Consider the following 19,765-nt stretch of genomic DNA (forward strand, 5'->3'; position numbering starts at 1 on the left):
TGTTTGGTAATATCGCCTCACATTGAACTCTTTAAAAACAGCCGTCGGCCATCGCAGTCAACTTTTTTTTGTTGTTGATTGTCGCCATTTTAGAAAATTGGAAGTAAAAGGTCCCACGGGCTAATGTTCCTTAGAGTGCTGCTGCCTTTTAGTGGGTAAATAAGGAGCACCATTAAGTGTGTAAGCTACTTCATATGCTGTTAGCAGTACTGCTGACCAATTTATTAAGTCTGTTTGCGGGCCAGACGTTATTGATTATATGACAAAGGCTGGGGGCCGGATATAATTTGACCACGGGTCGCATTTGGCCCCCGGGCCGGACTTTGGACATGTCTGGTTTAGGCAGTAGCTTTGCTTAGCTTTTGTGTAGTTTTAAAGGGATCCACGGATAGAAAGGCTTATAGTTCTTAAGTGTTAAACGTTATTATGAGCTAAAGTAATTTGATATTGAAACCCCTCTTGATGTTTTCGTTTTTATACAATTTGTAAAATTAGTTTAACTAGTAGGTCGCCATTGTTGGTGACGTCAAATGGTCATGCTGCCGGGCTTCCAGAGTATGACTCTAGCGACATAACCATGTCATCTGTTTGAACCCGAGAGGAACAACAGTTGTAATTTCACAAAACGAGCAGCAAAAGCAAAATGAACAGGAAAGACGGGATGAGACGAGAGTATGACAAAACCGGTGTTCTGCCAAAATGTGCTACACCGGCGAAACGTCTACAAGAGGCGAATTTGACACCATAAGTACTTCCGTGTACTTTTGGCTTGTTTTGTTTATATGCATACAGACAGAACATACTAAAGATGCCTTAAGAAAATACTTAAACGGAGTAATATTAAATAAGGGAGGTTAAAATATGTTACGTCACCAGTTTTGTTAATCTTACATTAAAAAAGTAATTAATTACAGTTACAAATTACTTCTCCCAAAACGTAATTGCGTAACTCAATTAACTGAATGTAAGGGTAATTAGTTACTTGGCAAAGTAACTGGTGATAATTTTCATGTTTTTTTTTTCTCCCAAAAAAAAAAGGGGGGGGGGTTGGTACAATTGCCCGAGCCCAATTCTAAAACATCTAGAGTTACTGTGGTCCCAGCTCTCTGTAGGTCATTCAGTAGGTCCCCCCGTGTGGTTCTGGGATTTTTGCTCACCGTTCTTGTTATTATTTTGACGCCACGGGGTGAGGAGGGGGTTGAAAGTCCGTGTTGCCCAACGACTGCCCCAAAACATCACTACTCTAGAGGAGATCTGCATGGAGGAATGGGCCAAAATACCAGCAACAGTATGTGGATAGCTTGTGAAGAGTTACAGAAAATGTTTGGCCTCCGTTATTGCCAACAAAGGGTACATAACAAAGTATTGAGATGAACTTTTGGTATAGACCAATACTTATTTTCTACCATGATTTGCAAATAAATTATTTAAAAATCAAACAATGTGATTTTCTGTTTTTTTTTTTTTCCACATTCTGTCTCTCATGGTTGAGGTTTACCCATGTTGGCAATTTCAGGCCTCTCTAATCTTTTCAAGTGGGAGAACTTGCACAATTAGTGGTTGACTAAATACTTATTTGCCCCACTGTATGTGACGTTTCATGTGTAGTTAGCCTGCATCGTAGCAGTGTCTGCTTGTGTTATTCTTGTGACGTGCTGTGCCCACCCCCCCCCCCCACTCACCAGTGCAGGGTCCTCCAGTCTCAAGGCTTGCACACACGGTAGGATTTGGTAGTGTTAGCATAGCATTTTCGTTAGTATTAGGCTAATGCTAACGGAGAGCGTCCTCTTAAACTCTTGGACAACTTTTTTTTTTAACATATAGTTCGTGGCATCCAGGTGGGTAAAATTAATTGAAAATAATGTACTGTTTTCCAGCTGAGTATGCATTATCACCAAATTGCCGTTGTCCTTGTAGACAACGCTACAATATGTGCTTGTCTGTCAATGTTAATTTGAAATAGTTGGAAACCTTTTTTAAAATATTTTTGGAGTAGATTATCTAAATTTTACAGACAAAAACCTTTTTAGTAAGCGTCAACTAAAACTAGACTAAATTAGTGTTGAGTTTTCGTAAAAACAAAAACTTGATGAAGACAAACACATTTTGAGATGACTAAAATATGACTAAGACTAATAAGTATTACCGTCCAAAAGACTAAGAGTAAGACGAAAATGAAAAGGGTTGCCAAAAACAACACTGATTGCAGTTTTAGAATAGCTTCAGTTTAGTCTTGTGTTGTTACGTTTTAGTTCATGTTTACTTCTATTTCAGGTCGAACAGTTATGTTTAAATTATCACATAGTACAGTTTCAAGTAAGGTTGTTCTGATTATGTTTTTTTGCTCCCGATCCGATCCCGATCGTTTTAGTTTGAGTATCTGCCGATCCCGATATTTCCCGATCTGATTGCTGTTTTTTTTTGCTCCCGATTCAATTCCAATCATTCCCGATAATTTTTCCCGATCATATACATTTTGGCAATGCATTAAGAAAAAAATGAATAAAACTCTGACTAATATATACATTCAACATACAGTACATAAGTACTGTATTTGTTTATTATGACAATAAATTCTCAAGATGGCATTTACATTATTAACATACTTTCTGTGAGAGGGATCCACGGATAGAAAGACTTGTAATTCTTAAAGGATAAATGTGACTTTGTATATTGTAACTAAATATTGCCATCTAGTGTATTTGTTGAGCTTTCAGTAAATTATACTTTAGCCATTTAACTTCTGCCCAAATTCATGATGGGAAGTGCAACCATGACTGTGCGTAGTGGCACCAATTGATATACAGTATCTTCTCTGAAATAACATAGAGTGTAAAGATAAAGATCAACTACGACCTTTCTTCCCCACATTGCTTTTCCACGATATTTCTAATTGTTGAGAGAGGGATTTTAAGACTTTAGCCAATTAAAAAAAGGCTCCAAAGACTGCCAAAATTCACTCTACTCATTTTACGCTGCCTTTTAGCTCTATATATAGGTAAATTGGTGCCATTATAGATTGTACGCGACAATGCGTGAGTGGGTCGTGCAGCGCATTCGTTAATTGCGTAAAATATTTTAACGTGATTAATTTTTAAAAAATTAATTACCGCCGTTAACACGATAAATTCGATAGGCCTACTTTAAGCCAAAACTAAAGACTGGATGAGTGTAAGACATTTTGTCTGCAACGTTAAATACAATTAGAAAACGATTTAATTAAAAAATATATGTATATTAAAAAAAGGCATGTCCGATATTTTTTTGCCGATTCCGATACTTTGAAAATGACTTAATGCCGATCGATCGGGACATCTTTAGTTTCAAGTATTGTTCAACAGTTGTTCTAGTATTTGTGGTTCAAGTGTAGCTGTAGTATAGTTCTATTATTGGTCGAATCAGTCTAGTTTTGTTGCAGTTTCAGTGTTGTCCTTTAGTTCTGATACAGTTTGTTGTTTTTTTTTTGGCGTTTCACCAGCAGATATTTGGCCCCGTCTTTATTTTGAAACATTCTGCCGCATGTTTCCTCCTATCTACGACATCAGCGATAACGCAGTTTGAGGAGGGAACGGCCTGGGACATTTACAGCTCCCTTAGACAAAACACCACCCTTAATTTCTTTGTTAGTCCAGCAATCACTCTCCCCGTAAATACGGAATGTCGGAACGAGGCCAATACATCCCCGGCGGGTCAGAAATAAAATAGACGTATCCCGGTGTCGGCGAGTTAACTCGAGGTTTAAATCAACTCGCCTTGTGTCGGAGACGTATCAGCATTCGGAGAGAAGGATCTGACGGAGATAAAGACCGAGGGAAGGGAGGTGTGCGAGGCTGCTAAACTGCTGTGTGAATCTCTCCCGGCTTGGGAGGGGAGGAAGCGGGGGAGGCATTTGGGCGGAGAGACCGGCACGTAGCGCTTTGTTGGGCTCCCCCCAGCTTATCCCGATCTGGAGAAATTCAGCAAATGCGGGAGATAGATTGCCGCTCCGTAGAGGCCTGGTGAAATAACCCTCGCTCCTTGATCCGGGTTGGGATAGACGCCGGGGGGTGGAATAAGGGTGGGGAGCGGATGCAAGATGAGTTTTTCTCTCTAGCAAGGAGTTTATTGGGTGCTAATTAGGCAATTAGACCTAAAACGATCCAGGTTATTAAATCATTCAGTCGCAAAGATGTGTGTTTTTGGAAAGGGTCATAGAAAAAGCAGCTATACTGTGAATTCCAAGTTTGGTTAGCTCACTGGCTACCATTGGTCGAATGATTGCTGTCAACCTTCTCAGTTGAAATGAATTGGACGACTAGCAGAAAAACACAATCATTCAGTACCAACCCTCCAAGTCACTCACGTGTGTCCCACAAAGTGACGGATTCTATATAATTTCAGCTTGCGATGATGGACAAACCAACACGTGCTGGAACGGCTGCAAGCAAAGACCAAAATGCCGCTTAAACCTGATATTAACTTTGAATGCTTACCTCCGAACTTAATCACAGCTCTGCGTTCAGTTTGCGGATTTGAGGCGTCTTTCAGGCCTGTTTTTGAATCTATTTTTAAAACTTTTTTTTTTGGGCCGGGTTTTGGGATCTCCCTTTCATAGTGGTATGGTGTTGCCTTGTTGTTTTAGGTAGTTGTAAAGTACTTTTAGTGCTTTGCTACTAAGTCATTTTCAAAGTATCGAAATCGGCAAAAAAATATCGGACATGACTTTTTTTAATATATATATTTTTTTTATTTAAATCGTTTTCTAATTGTATTTAACGTTACAGACAAAATGTCTTACACTCATCCAGAGTAGTTTTGGCTTAAAGTAGGGCTATCAAATTTATTGCGTTAACATTCATTCATTCATTCATTTTCCATGCCGCTTTTCCTCACGAGGGTCGCGGAGATTGCGTTAACAGCAGTAATTAATTTTTTTAAATTAATCACGTTAAGTAATTAACGCATGTGCTGCACGACCCACTCACGCATTGAGGCGTACAATCTATAAAGATGCCGTTTTACCTATAGGTAGCGCTTGACAGCCTTTGGAGCCATTTTTTATGTGGCTAAATGCTTACAATACCTCTCTCAGCAAATAAATATAACGTGGGAATGTGGGGAAGAAAGGTAGTAGTTGATCATTTTCTTAACACCCTATGTTCATTCCTAACGCAGAGAAGATATATCAATTTGTAGCCCTACGCACAGTCATGGTTGCACTTCCCATCATGCATTTGGGCAGAAGTTAAATGGCTACAGTATCATTTACTGAAAGCTCAACAAATACACTAGATGGCAATATTTAGTCACAATATACAAAGTCACATTTATCCTTTAAGAATTACAAGTCTTTCTATCCGTGGATCCCTCTCACAGAAAGAATGTTAATAATTTAAATTCCATCTTGAGGATTTATTGTCATAATGAACAAATACAGTACTTATGTACTGTATTTTGAATGTATATATTCGTCCGAGTTTAATTCATTTTTTTCTTAATGCATTGCCAAAATGTATATGATCGGGAAAAATTATCGGGAATGATTGGAATTGAATCGACAGATACTCAAACTAAAACGATCGGGATCGGATCGGGAGCAAAAAAACATGATCGGAACAACCCTAATAGTTAGGGATCATTTTTATTGGCAGAGTATGTCGGAAACATGCAAAAAATTAATTTTTCAGTTTAAACCTGCTCTAGGAACATAAAAAATGACTGTGACTTACAGCGGGAGAACATCAGGGAGAACTGACAGGTTAAAAGTGTTTGTAGTTTTAGTGAAGTACTAGTATAGTTCTTGTAGAGTGGTTTAATGTAGGTCTAATGTAGCTTTAGCTCCGTTTAAGTGGATTTTTAGATAAGCCTAGTGTTGTTTTAGTCAAGTATTATGCTGTTTATGTGAATGAAGTTCCTGAGCAATTTAGTTCCAATATTGTGTACAGTTCCTGTGCAGTTCTTCTAAAGTTTTGGTGGAATTTTAGAAAAGGTCCATGTAGGGGTGTTCAAAAAAAATTTGATTCTGAGATATATCGTGATATTACGTCACACAATTCTCGTATCTATTCCAAATCCGTATGTATTACTACTTCCATGTGTGTTTTTGCTGGAAACAAACAGTTCATTGGCTGCACTTCTACTCCCGTGCAGTAGTTGGCAGCATGCAACAGCATTGCCTTGCAGTCTGCTGAAGTAGCAACAACATTAGACTATTCGGAGTAGAGATTTGTGTACGTAGCCTTCTAGTGTTTGCTCGGATTAGTCCTTTTATAAGTCTAAAATTTGGGCTCAACAGAGGCATGAAGTATTTAGAATCCTGCATTGAAGCAGGAAATGTCATATAGTGTTCAAACTAGTGCAACGATTAATCGCTTCACTCGAGTAATTCGATTAGAAAAACGCTTCGAATTAAATTTTGCTGCTTCAAGTATTCGTTTAATTAAAGGGGGTGGTAATGGTTTGTTTTAAAAGTGTTTGCATTTATTTCTTTTGATTTTCGTGGATATACTGACCTCTAGTGGCAACAGCGAATATGACGTAACTCATTTAACATGGCTGAATCCAGCTGCTCCCCGTTAAGACCAACATAAGTTTTTGTTGGAGCTAATGTTTTTTTTTTTTTTTTATGCATTCGTAATTTAGTTTATAGGTATATTCAGCTGTTTTTGTGGGAATATGGGTTTGAACGCTTTGTTAAGAGCCTTTAAAAAAGCATTTTATAGCATTTAAACTAGCAGACTTTTACTATGCAAGTTAGCTAATTGTTCTTTTGTTGTATTTACATCCTCAATTATTATCATTATTTTTTTTTTTTATACTGTATGAGGCTAAGATCAGGTATTTTCATTTTCTTTGTTCCTAATCCGATAACTCGATTATTCGAACTAACTAGTTCATAGATCAATTGACTAATAAAATAATCGATAGCTGCAGCCCTAGTTCAAACATAAAACCAAAACGTTTTTACTTGAGTAATCGATGAAGTTTCAGGATTAAATTGATATAAATGTACTTATGTCCATTATGATTTTTTTCTAGTGCTGCAACGATTAATCAATTCTAATCAAGTAATTTGATTAGAAAAAAAGCATTGCATCAACTTTTGCTGCTTTGAGGATTCGTTGAATTAGAGTGACGTTGTGATGGTTTGTTTTGAAAGTGTTGTATTTAGTTTTATTAATATGGGTGGATACAGACCCCTCTGGCAACAGTGAATATGCCATAATTTGTCTAACATAACTGAATCCAGCTGCTCCCTGTTAAGACCAACATAAGGTAGGTTTATGTTTGAGCTAATATGTTTGTTTATGTATTCGTTATTTAGTTTAGAAGTATAATTAGCAGGATTTTTTGTGGGAATATGTGTTTTAACAATTGGTTAAGAGCTTTTGTAAAAAAAAAAAGTTAGCATTTTATAGCATTTAAGCTAGCGGACTTTTGCTATGCAAGTTAGCCAATTGTTCTTTTGTTGTACTTAGATCCTCATTTATTATTATTATTATTTTTTATACCGTTTTGAGGATAAGCTCAGGTATTTTAATTTAGTTTTAAATGCATTTATTGCTCTTGTAAATCTAGTCTGAAAAAACACTCTGGGATTTTATTTTCTATTCGCATTTAATGCTCTTTGGCTTTGGTTTTAGTGAGCTCCTACGTATGTCATTGAGTTCTGGTGCCTGGCGTCAATCGAGAGTGCCTCAACGGTGAGCTCAGTCATCCTGAGCGAGGTGGCATAATAAAAGGCGTCAGCGTAGGGCTTCATATGTTCCACATTAACAAATGGCGGACCTCTAGAAGCAGAGCGCTATCTCTTGACAATCCCTCAGCAGCCCCTTGTCGAAGCTGAGATTGTCTGTTCAATTCATAATAATGGAACAAAACAGAAAAATATGCTCTTAAAAAGAGAATTGAAGTGTTTTATGCTTGATCCTCTTCTTTTGATAGCATTCATGAGTCCGACAAATGGCCGAGGCAATTACCGTCCAAATTTTAATTGAGGGGGAACTTACTGGATATTTGGCTATGTGGAAATTAATGAACCTCGTCAAAGTTTGCCTCTAATTGCCTTTTATTAAGACCCACTTGTAATCATGTCTTAATGACTTGTCCAAAAAAAAAAAAAGAACAAAAAAAAGTAACATAGCTTCTGCGTAAAGTGACATCAGGGTCATTAGGAGGAAAAATTTGGATGATGATGAAAAGTCTTGATCAAAACCCGACTTTCAGCTCGGGGCTCCGACTAGCACCCCACCCCCCAGAGCGCCCCCTGGGCTGTATGAGCAACCTCAAATGCCCTTCCACTTGACTAACCAGAAGAGCGGCTGCAATTCAGTGCCGGAGTAAACACTGTGGAGTCCCCACAGGAAGCTGTGGAGATGGATTGCAGGATGGATCAAGACCCCCCCCCCCTTCCCCAACCCTACTTGAGTGTGTACATTCCCCCCGGTGACACACGGCCGTTTGCCTGGCTAATGTGGAGGGGGGGGCTCTGTTTAGATAGAGCTCGGCTTAAGTAAACTTACGAGTTGAAATCAAATAAACCACAAAGGAAGGAGAGGACTGGATAGAACAGAAGCATTCTGGGTAATGTAGGTTGGACGGGTTGTTGGAAATGAGTGGGAAAGTGTTTGTTGTTTAGAGTTTCAAGTTGGAATAGGGTTTGGGTTTTGAAGTCAGATTTAAGGTTTTGAGAATCAATTTTGGGTTTTAAGACTAAATTCAGGTTTTTAGTTGAGATTTTAACCAGGGAATAAGGTTTTTAACTGATTGACGATATCCAAAGCCGATTTTGTAAGTTGATATTCGAGGCCAATATACTTTTTTTTTTGTTTTGTTTTTTAAACGCATGTAGATTATGAAAGGCAATTTTAAAAAATATTGCTTCAAAAGCTTTAAATTGACAATGATCACCTGAGATTTAAAGGATGAAATCTTTCTAGTGTTACCAAGCCAACGAACGCAGCACTTTTTTAAGATTACAGTGGTACCTCTACTTACGAAATTATTTGCTTCTGGAAGTAGTTTCTTAAACTAAAAATTCCAGAAGTACAGATGCATTTTCCATGTAAATGCTCTAATCCCTTCCAAGCCCCCCAAAATTCGGACATAGATGTTTTATAAAGCATAAAAATGCATCAAAACATGGAAAAAATACATGTTACAATTAGATTATTGCACAAAAAAACTAAAAATGAGAGTTGTATATTGTGTAAAAAAACAAAATATAGTAAAGAATATAAGTTAATACACCTATGTAAAGTTGTCGGAACACCTCATGGCCAGCAGGTCGAATGAAGAGGACGCTTGGATATGCACATACACATGCAGAGGTCTCTCTTAGCCAATTGGATGCTCGGCAACAGTCAATCACAGGGCGGCTATAATTATTTTACGTTCAGTAAACTCTGGGTGCTGCGAGTAGCAGTCCATACTGTATTTTTGCCTTTCATATGCTGAAATTTGTTTCATCACAAGAAGCAACATTTTCCCGTTGGGGCGTATCGTAACCTGAATATTCTGTATGTAGAGAAAATCGTAAGTATAGGTACCGCTGTATACACACTCAGCAAGAACAGTAAATAATTTTCAAATAATTGAACCCAACGAGATGTAATCAAGTGAAAGTTTAAGAGGTTGCTCGAAATGCTACAGCTAATACTAACGCGAATGCTACGCTAACGCTACGAGTTACATTGAGAGTGTAAGGCTCACCTAGTAAACACATTTAAAGGCTACAGCAACATTGTATATTCTGTCACGCAAGATTAAACAAAATCTGCAGGGTCTTTCCGGGGTCCTACTGTCAGTCAGCAGCAGCCACAGTTGCCCACACAGATGCCAGATCAAAATCCTTTTTTTATCGGCTTATTCTCTTCATTAATCAGCCAATGGCCGATGTTGGAAAAAAAAAAGTCCATATATCGGCTGGCTGAGATATTGGTCGACCTCTAGTTTCAAGCAAGGGTTTTAGGTTGAAAACCTGAGCTAGGGGTTTTGAATAAGAGATAAATGAAGGTTTTGGTTTCAAATTCATGAGTTTTAAAGCAGGATTTTTAGCTTTCAGGTCTAAACAAGGAATAGGTTTTTAAGAATAAAGTAGGGTTTCAAACCTGTGTTGTTTTTCGCAGCTCTTTTAATGTTCATCTTAGTCTTAGTCTTTTGGACAAAAATACTTAATAGTCTTACGTAGTCATATTTGAGTTATTTCAAAATGGGTTCGTCTTTGTCTAGTTTTAGTCAACGAAAACTTTTAGTCGACGATTCTGAAAATGTTTTCGTCTGTAAACTTCAAAAGTTTAGTCCGTGAATAAATAAATAAATAAATAGATTAATTAATTAATAAATAAAAGGTTTCCATGGACTTTGACAGATGAGCACATAAGTGTAAAGTCTACAAGGACATCAACATCTTCATGATGGTCATACACACTCAGCAGGAAAACAGCACATTATTTGCAATTAATTAAACTCACCTGGACGCTACGAACTGGATGTAAAACATTTTCCAAGAGTTTAAGAAGACACTCATCGAGTCACCGCTCTAATGCTAATGCTAACGCGAACGTTATGCTAACGCTACAAGTTAGTTTAGTGTGTGACGATCACTCTGCACAGACCTTTAAAAGCCTAAAGCACCATGCGATAGCCAAGATAAAAAAACAAAACTTACCAAGCAGTACCTGACACGTTTCATAAAAGGAGCCTAGAATGGGCACGCGCTTAGGCCTGTGCGTTGGAGGCGCAGCACTTCACATGAGTGACACAACCAAGCACTGCTAAGATCGTGCTAACTACAATACGATAAGAAAATATCACACATTGTGAACTTATGACGGAAACTATGGCAAATTTTTATCTCCTTCTTGTCTTGTCAGACAACAACTGGCATCGATCTCGTTATGTTTTTCTCTCCCAAGACTCATTTTTAGCTCGTCATCGTGACGTTATCATCATAAAAAAATGTTCGTTGACGAAATATTTTCGTTATCGTCATCGTAAACGAAAACAACACTGTTACAATCCAGACAAAAGTTTTTGTTTGAAGTGAGGGTTTAAAGCCTGAGTTTGGGTTTTGGATTAAACTAGGCTTAAGTTTTCAGACTTAAGTTTTAAAGTAGTTTTTAAAATAAAGTTCAGGGTTCTAAAATATGATTGTAAAGTAGGATTTGAGTTTTGCAAATAGACTTAAACCTGGGTTTGGGTTTTCAAAAGTTTAAAGCCTGAGTTAAAGCTTCAGATAAAATTTAGGGATTTTAAAGTGTTTTCTAAAATCAGAGTTTCAGATTCAAAGGCAAGATTGGGTTTCAACGTAGTGTTAGGGTTTCAAATAAGTATTTTAAAACGTTTCAGGTTTCACAGAAAGACTATCTTGGGTTAAGTGTTTCAATTCAAGGTAAGGGTTTCAAATGAAGGTTCCAACGCAGAGTTAGTGTTTTAAGGCATGCCATCACTGCTCCCGTTTTCCCAGAAAAGAGATCTTATCGTCCCAATACTTTTGTCCACACCGCTACGGCTGAGCGACGAGGTTTATAAAGCGACGCTTGTTGAGCTGTCGGCCACCTGCCACGGCGCCGCCAGATGTTTCCGCCCGCCAACCAATTGAAAAAAAAAAATCACGTCGATATATAAAAAAAACAAGAGCCCGGATAGTGAAGGTATGCAGATGTTGACACACGCTTGGCCCGGGGGCGCCGAGGTCTGGCGTTCAAGCGACACGTGCGCTCGGCGTGTGAATGGAGAAGTGTGCGAGTGCGTGTGAATGGAGATGTGTGTTTGTTAATGTAAAGGTGGTAAGTCATCATTTGTTGTTGCTGTTGAACGGCGTCCAAGTTTCACAAGCGGACCTGCCCGCTGATTCAGAGGCTCGTCGCAGCTTGTCTCTCGCTTTACAAACACGCGCTTAGCACAGCAGTCTGGATGGAGGAGGAAAATTTGGATTGGAATTGCCTGTTGGAAGGAGGCCTCATGCAGGCCTGTCTGCTGTACAACTCGGCCTGCGTTATTTCATAGTGCAAAGTTTGAAAAAAGGGAGGAAATTTTGACTTTTTTTTTTAGATTGGAATATTTTTTTTACGAGAAAAATCATTAGCTGTTTCAAAATGAGTTGGGTTTTAGAGGGTCACCAAATTGAAAAAAAAAAATGTACACACCGTAACTTGTTAATATGTGACAGACACGTAGCAATTACATATTTTTTTGTATTTTTTTATCACATAGTTTTAAAATGCATATTATTTGTATTTACTTTTAATATGTAGAATTGTTTGTAGAATTTGTTGTCTTTATTTCCTAATTTAATATTTCTGTTTTTAGTAGGGCCATCAAAATTATCGCGTTAACAGGTGGTAATTAATTTTTTAAATTAATCACGTTAAAATATTTGACGCAATTAACGCACATGACCCGCTCAAACGGATTAAAATGACAGCACAGTGTCATGTCCACTTGTTACTTGTGTTTTTTGGTGTTTTGTCGCCCTCTGCTGGCGCTTGGGTGCGACTGATTTTATGGGTTTCAGCACAATGAGCATTGTGTAATTCTTGACATCACCAATGGCGAGCTACTAGTTTATTTTTTGATTGAAAATTTTACAAATTTTATTAAAACGAAAACATAAAGAGGGGTTTTAATATAAAATTTCTATAACTTGTACTAACATTTATCTTTTAAGAACTACAAGTCTTTCTACCCATGGATCGCTTTAACAGAATGTTAATGTTAATTCCAACTTGTTGAGTTATTGTTATAATAAACAAATACAATACTTACAGTGGGGAGAACAAGTATTTGATACACTGCCAATGGGTTTTCCCGTTGGCAGTGTATCAAATACTTGTTCTCCCCACTGTATGTACAGCATGTTGAATGTATATATCCGTCTTGTGTCTCATCTTTCCATTCCAACAATAATTTGCAGAAAAATATGACATATTTTATAGATGGTTTGAATTGCGATTAATTACGATAATTAATTTTTAAGCTATGATTAACTCAATTAAAAATTTTAATCGTTTGACAGCCCTAGTTTTAGTTATTTTAAAATTTGCACTGGTGTTATATTAGATTGAGTGATTTATAATGCAAATAATGATGGTAATATATTGCAATAATTTATTTTTTAGTAGTATTATATTTATTTTTATATTTTAGGGGATGTACTGTATTTACGGTATCTAATGGCTTTGCATTACTTTACATTTTTTTTAATGGCGTACCGCAAACAACACGTCACTTCCGTTTATTGATATTCATGACATTAGCTACTGTTGCTAAGTAGGGAAAAGCCACTGTTTGTCCCTAATAGGAAATGAATGGAAATCGTGTACGAAAGAGATGTTTATAGAGCTAAACCTACCATTTCTTTCCGAAAATGATGTGCCTGGTGCCAAATTGACTGGCAAAGATGTGGAAGAACATAAAATTGTTCAGTTAAATGTTCAGACCTAAGCATAGCCTTAGCTTTTTTATAGACGCGACTGACAATGACATTCTCCTGTTTGAACAAGCTACTGTTTACCATCAGCCCTGTCAATCTCATATATCCACTGGTTGTCCTACGTCTCTGACCGTTCTTGGGGGTAATTTAGTTAGCTTTGTGTAGCGATCGCAAATGCTACTCAGTGACAGCCAACGAACACTTTTAATTTTTTCATTGATAACAAATCTTAATTCTTAATTTTATTTACACATCCCCCTTACTAAAGTTTTTTTTTTTTTTTTTTTGTTATAAATATACAACAGAAACGGTAACAGTGGCAGTCAGATACCATTGTAATTCGTTTCAGGTCATTCATTGTCATACAGAAGCAGTACAGCACAACGTTACACAAAAAAAATAAGTTAAAAATATAAAAATAGCTTACCCGCTTTGTCCTCTGAAAGACCATGCCAACCCAACAAAATGTTTACTGCATATGAAATGTGAATGGATTCACCGAGCTGGTGTTGAAATCCGCGCAAGTTGATTCGGTCTTCACATTTTTTCCTCCCGAGTTTTTGGTTTCCGGAAACGTATGAAGAAAACATCCTTCATGTGTCGTAATGTCAAGAGTCGTTTCTACAAGTTTCAAAAAAGCAATGTGTGATCGGCATGATTGTTTTTGAAAGATTACTGGCGAAAAGTAGCACAAATTACCTTGTTTCTATGCGAGGGCGGGTCTATAATGTCCCACTTCGGCTTTACTTCCGCTTTACGATGCGACGTCACGATCTAAAAATAGCATGCGTGCGGTACGCTATTGCCGAGGTATTATATTGAGTGATTTAAAATTGAATTTTAATTGAAGTTTACTATTTCATTTTAGTATTTATTAGAGTACAGTAAAAGCACTTTAATTTTTGGACTATAAGGTGCAACTGACTATAAGCTGCCACCCACCAAATTTGACACCGAATACAACATTTGTTCATAGAAAAGCCGTACTGGACTATACGCCGTAGCTGTCCTCACTGTATTACGGGATATATATACCAAAAGATATTAACCGGTAACAGTTTATTTGACAGTGGCATCATAAAACTGTCATAAGACCAAATGAACCACCATGAAGCTTTGAACCGGTTGGCTTCAAAGCTTCATTATTTCAAGAAAATTCATTTGGACATCACTACTCCCTTGGGGGAGATAGTCAACCTCTGCTGCCACCTGCTCTCAACACTGCTGTTGTCCAACATGCTTCCTAGCATGCGTTGCAGCACTACAGATATAAATACCAATCGAAATTCATGTTCTGTACTAATTATTTCTTCAGTTACTGTTCCAGTTGTTTCATTAATTGCTAGTTATGGTATTTGGGAATGCTTTATTTGACAATAGCGTCAGAAGACTGTCATTAGACACTCATAATTATGACATGACACTGCCATGAGCATTGATGCATGCTTTTGACAGATGTCATTTTATGTCATCCGGCGAATTATCTCACTTTTGAATGGATGTAAAAATTTCCGAGCTGGACATAAATGGAGTTAGTGACATAATTTGCCGGATGACACTTAATGACATCTGTCATAAGCATTGATTAATGTAGGGCTGCAGCTATCGAATATTTTAGTAGTCGATTAATCGATGGACTAGTTAGTTCGAATAATCGAGTAATCGGATAAGGAACATGAAAAATTAAAATACCTGAGCTGAGCCTCAAACGGTATAGATTTTTAAAATGAGGATCTATGTACAACAAAAGAACAATTGGCTAACTTACAAAGAAAAAGTCAGCTAGCTTAAATGCTATAAAATGCTAAAGTTTTTTTTTGTTTTTTTTTTTACAATGCTCTTAACAAATGGTTCAGACACATATTCCCACAAAAAATGCCTAAATATACCTATAAACTAAATTATGAATGAATTAAAAAACATTAGCTCAAACAAAAACTTAGTTCATGTTGGTCTTAACAGGGAGCAGTTGGATTCAGCCATGTGAAAAGAGGCAATCCAGAGAGCAGTGTATCCAACCAAATCAATAAAACCAAATGCAAACACTTTCAAAATAAACCATTACAAAGCCACTTTAAACGAATACTCGAAGCAACAAAATTTAATTTGAATATTTTTTTCTAATCGAATACTCGAGTTAATCGATTAATCGTTGCAGCACTAGATTAATGCCCATGATAGTGTCATGTCATGATTATGACGGTCTTATGGCAGTTTCATGATGCTGCTGTCAAATAAAGTGTTACCTATTAACACCAAATAAATCAATAAATAAGCTGCACTGGACTATAAGCCACAGGATTCAAAATTAGGGAAAAAAGTAGCGGTTTATAGTCCGAAAATTACGGTTGGCACTTTTTCCATAACTTCAGTTGAAGTAATTTTTCACTGAATATTTATTTGAAAAACCTTGGAGTTGTTACATTTATCATTATTGAAGCATCCATTTAGACGTCACAATACTATTAGCCATAATATTTTAAGTCCACGACCGCATATAACGGTTTTCGTTTGATATCGGTATCAGATTTTTGGAGTTGGACAATATCGGAAGATTGGTTAAAAAAATATCGGATACCTCTAGTATTTATTTTCTACTATTTTTTTTATATTTTTAGCCAACAATTTTCTATGTTTGCTTTTAGTTATTCCAAACTTTTACTGGTGTTATATTTAGTATGACTATGATCTAGCACTGATGTATTTCTACATTTTATTTAGTATATATTTGGTTCCTTTTCTAAAAAAGCCACATCTTAATTGGTCTATTTTTAAATGCATCCATTTATTAACCATTGACTGTGTTTGTCCTTTCGCAGCCGCACCGCAATTCTTCCCGGCCTTTCACCCTCCGGTGCCCATCGACGACAGACACTCGCAGGGTCGCTACATCTACGAGCCGTCCCCTGTACCCCCACTCCACGTGTAAGTCAACCGTTTGACGGCGATAGATGACTTTAAAGTTCAAAACCGAAGCATTTTTGAGTGGTTGGAACCCGTTTCAGCCTTACTTGTAATTACAAATACTTCCAGCTTGTTCTGGTGACACCGTGTATTTACCTTGATTTACGCTTGGCGGCTTCTGATCATGTGACTAAGAGGAGCGAGGGGGTGGCGATCGCATGTGTCAGGAGTGAGTGTACTTGATGAGCGGCTCTTATGAGGATCACATGCTCCGGGGGTCCCACCAATCCCTGACACGTGTTCATTTGTGTGTGTCTGACGCCCGGATTGTATTGCGCGTGTACTCGGCGCTGCACTTTGATCCCGCCAGGCGGAAGGAAGCCCGGAAGCTACAAGTATATATAAATACATCCTCAAATTTCTTGGAAGCTAGTGAGTGAGAATAAGTGCTACTTTTAGTCAACATTTAGATTCTGCTTGTCAAATTTTTTCAACGTTCACTCTAAACTATTAAACAGTGGTCATTACAGTGGACAGCTATTCAAAAGTTGATACTTACAGTAAGATCATTAACCCTATTTTTTTTACACTTAAGACCGTCGGTGAATATTTTTGGTCATTTGAAAAAAAAAAGCAATTATATATATTATATATTATATATTTATAAACGTATGTACACGTAAACAGTTTTTTCGGACTATAAGTCGCACCTGAGTATAAGATGCAGCAGCCAAAGATTGCACATCGAAGAGGTAAAAATACATTCATATTAAGCATGTGCCTGTGTGAGATTCTGACGGTATGATAACCTTAAGCCAAAATATCACGGTATTGGAATTACAGCTCTAAAATGTGTTATTTTGAGATATCCAGGTTGAAAAAACAAAACAAAACAAAAATTCCATTGAACAGGATTTTTATTTTTCAAAACACATTAGCGAATTGGAACATAAGTGTTATGTTAACCTAAATTAAATAAAGAAAGTTACAAAAAATAACTGAAATACAGTGATCCCTCGTTTATCGCGGATAATGGGGACCAGAGCCCGCCGCGATAAGTGAAAAACTGCGCATGAAGGAGCGCCCCCGCCACCATTTTTAAAAAATGTTCTTATTTGTGTGCGTTCAATGTATTTATTCAGATTTATCAATGGAAAGAGATACATACAAGACATGCTTTTTTCACCTTTTTTCCCCCAAAGCATAAAAAAAAAAAAAAAAAAATGTAAATATACATATTTTAACAAATGTTTTTTAAGCACTTCAAATGTAACTAGAAACTGCAATTTTGGGAGAAATTACACCTGGGTCTTTCCTCTGTGGAAATACAGATCTTAGCCCCTCTCAGGTCTATCAATAGAATGGACAATAATGCCAATCAATGGCATAAAACAAAGTAAACGTCATTAGAAAGGATTGGGAGATTTGGACGTCCGTGTCCGTCAATGGCAGCACCCTCCATAAGCGTCAATGCAATCGGGGACATTTGGGGTACACGTCCTATTGATATCTGGTCTTTACCTGGTCATTTGGGGATATTGTTTTTTTTTGCCATTGAAAATGAATGGGAAAAAATTGGACGTCCATTGACGTCATTGGTATCAACTTACATAGGTGTCAATGGAATCTAAGTACATTGGCATTAATAGAATGAAAAATATGATGAAATGCCGTTGGAAATGAATGGGAAGTTTGGACGTCCATGGACGTCAATGGCATTACCCTCCATAAGCTTAAATGCAATCAGGGACATTTGGGGTACACGTCCTATTGATATCTGGTCATTTCCTGTTGATTTGGGGACATTGTTTTTTTAAGCACTTCAAATGTAATAATTATGATAATTTTTAAACATGTTACTGTCCCACTGAATTATTTTTAAACAAGAATAAATTTTAAAAAATGCTTGTCTTTATTAAATGCTTCATTAAGTGAGTCCAGTCAAGCTGCTCACTTACACACAATGAGTTGCCACAGCAACTGTTTAACAAGTTAAACGATGTTGAAGCACGAGGCACTTTGAAGTTTGACTGAAAAGCATCCCTGGCAAGATCAAACCTTAACTATCTGTCAATCATTGTGAACTTTAATAAGCAACTCCAGTGCAATGCCTGACCAAGAACAGTGTTGCCCAACGACAGCCCCAAAACATCACTGCTCTAGAGGAGATCTGCATGGAGGAATGTGCCAAAATACCAGCAACAGTGTGTGAAAAGCTTGTGAAGAGTTACAGAAAACGTTTGGCCTCCGTTATTGCCAACAAAGGGTACTTAACAAAGTATTAAGATGAACTTTTGGTATAGATCAAATACTTTTTTTCCACCATGATTTGCAAATAGATTCTTTAAAAATCAAACAATGTGATTTTCTTTTTTTTTTTCCACATTCTGTCTCTCATGGTTGAGATTTACCCACGTTGACAATTACAGGCCTCTCTAATATTTTCAAGTGGGAGAACTTGCACAATTAGTGGTTGACTAAATACTTATTTGCCCCACTGTAAATTCCTAAAGTAGTTGATATATTTCATAGTATTTAAATCATTGCACACCACTGACGTCTTGTGCCGTCATTGGCAGTTATTGAGTTAAATGAGTCCCCTGTAATGGTGTAAAAAATCGCATATTTCCACTCCCCCCCTTGTGACACGGCGTCATTTGTATTCCCCGTGTCGGCACGCCTCGCCGTCCTGCCTGCGTTTGTTGGGACACGGAGGAAGCGATCAGCGCGCGACGAGGACAAATTGGACGGGGCAGCTACTTGGGCCGCATTATGTTTGATATTCCTCATCATTATCAGCGCCCCCTTTTTCCTTCCTCTTCCTCCGCGCCTCCCTTTCAACGCCGTCATATCTCCCCCCGGCCGGCGCGGCGCTAAGCGTAATGAATTTTTTATGCGCCGGCCCATCACACCTCTCGGGGGGAGCTGATTGATGCCCCGTGTCAAGGCAAACAAAATGGCAAATATAATTTAGCATTTAGCTTATGCGCAGATAATGGGGCGAACACGCGCCGGCAAACACGGCCGCGAACAAACAGGCTGGCTTGTTATCCGTCAGGGGGAGAATTGAATTAAGGAGGGGACGAGTTCCGCGGAGTTATCTGCCAAGCGACCGCTGCAACACCTTGAGTACTGCACTTTTTCTGTTTGGTTATAAAACAAGAGTTGTAGGTAAATTTTGGGGGACGGTTTTTGAACAGTTGTGTAATCCCGACTTTACGGGAACAGTTTGAGACAGCTCGTAAGACGCAGGATGTCCCAAAAGTCGTTTGGTTTTCGGTATCGTTCTGACAGACGTGAAGCTGTCAGGATTTGACGACTTTGCCTTTGCATGAAAAGCGTCATGGATCGCACACTGGTAGGTTGCTTGAAACGGGATCCGTTCTTGTCAGGATGCGCGGCAGCTGCCACCGCCGATGAAAACAGGAATCTTAGAGGAGTCGTTAG

General features: G+C 37.9%; 1 protein-coding gene across 2 annotated transcripts in view; it reads left to right on the top strand.

The window, feature by feature from the left end:
• Positions 1-19,765, top strand: part of gli3 (GLI family zinc finger 3) — a 237,183-nt gene that overhangs the window by 110,758 nt on the left and 106,660 nt on the right. For both annotated transcript variants that reach the window (XM_057825060.1, XM_057825062.1), the window contains exon 4: positions 16,234-16,339. In XM_057825060.1, coding sequence (XP_057681043.1) covers positions 16,234-16,339 — 106 coding nt within the window. The remainder of the gene's footprint in view (positions 1-16,233; positions 16,340-19,765) is intronic.

This window comes from Corythoichthys intestinalis, chromosome 20 (assembly GCF_030265065.1).
Source record: "Corythoichthys intestinalis isolate RoL2023-P3 chromosome 20, ASM3026506v1, whole genome shotgun sequence".
Taxonomy (NCBI): Eukaryota; Metazoa; Chordata; class Actinopteri; order Syngnathiformes; family Syngnathidae; genus Corythoichthys; species Corythoichthys intestinalis.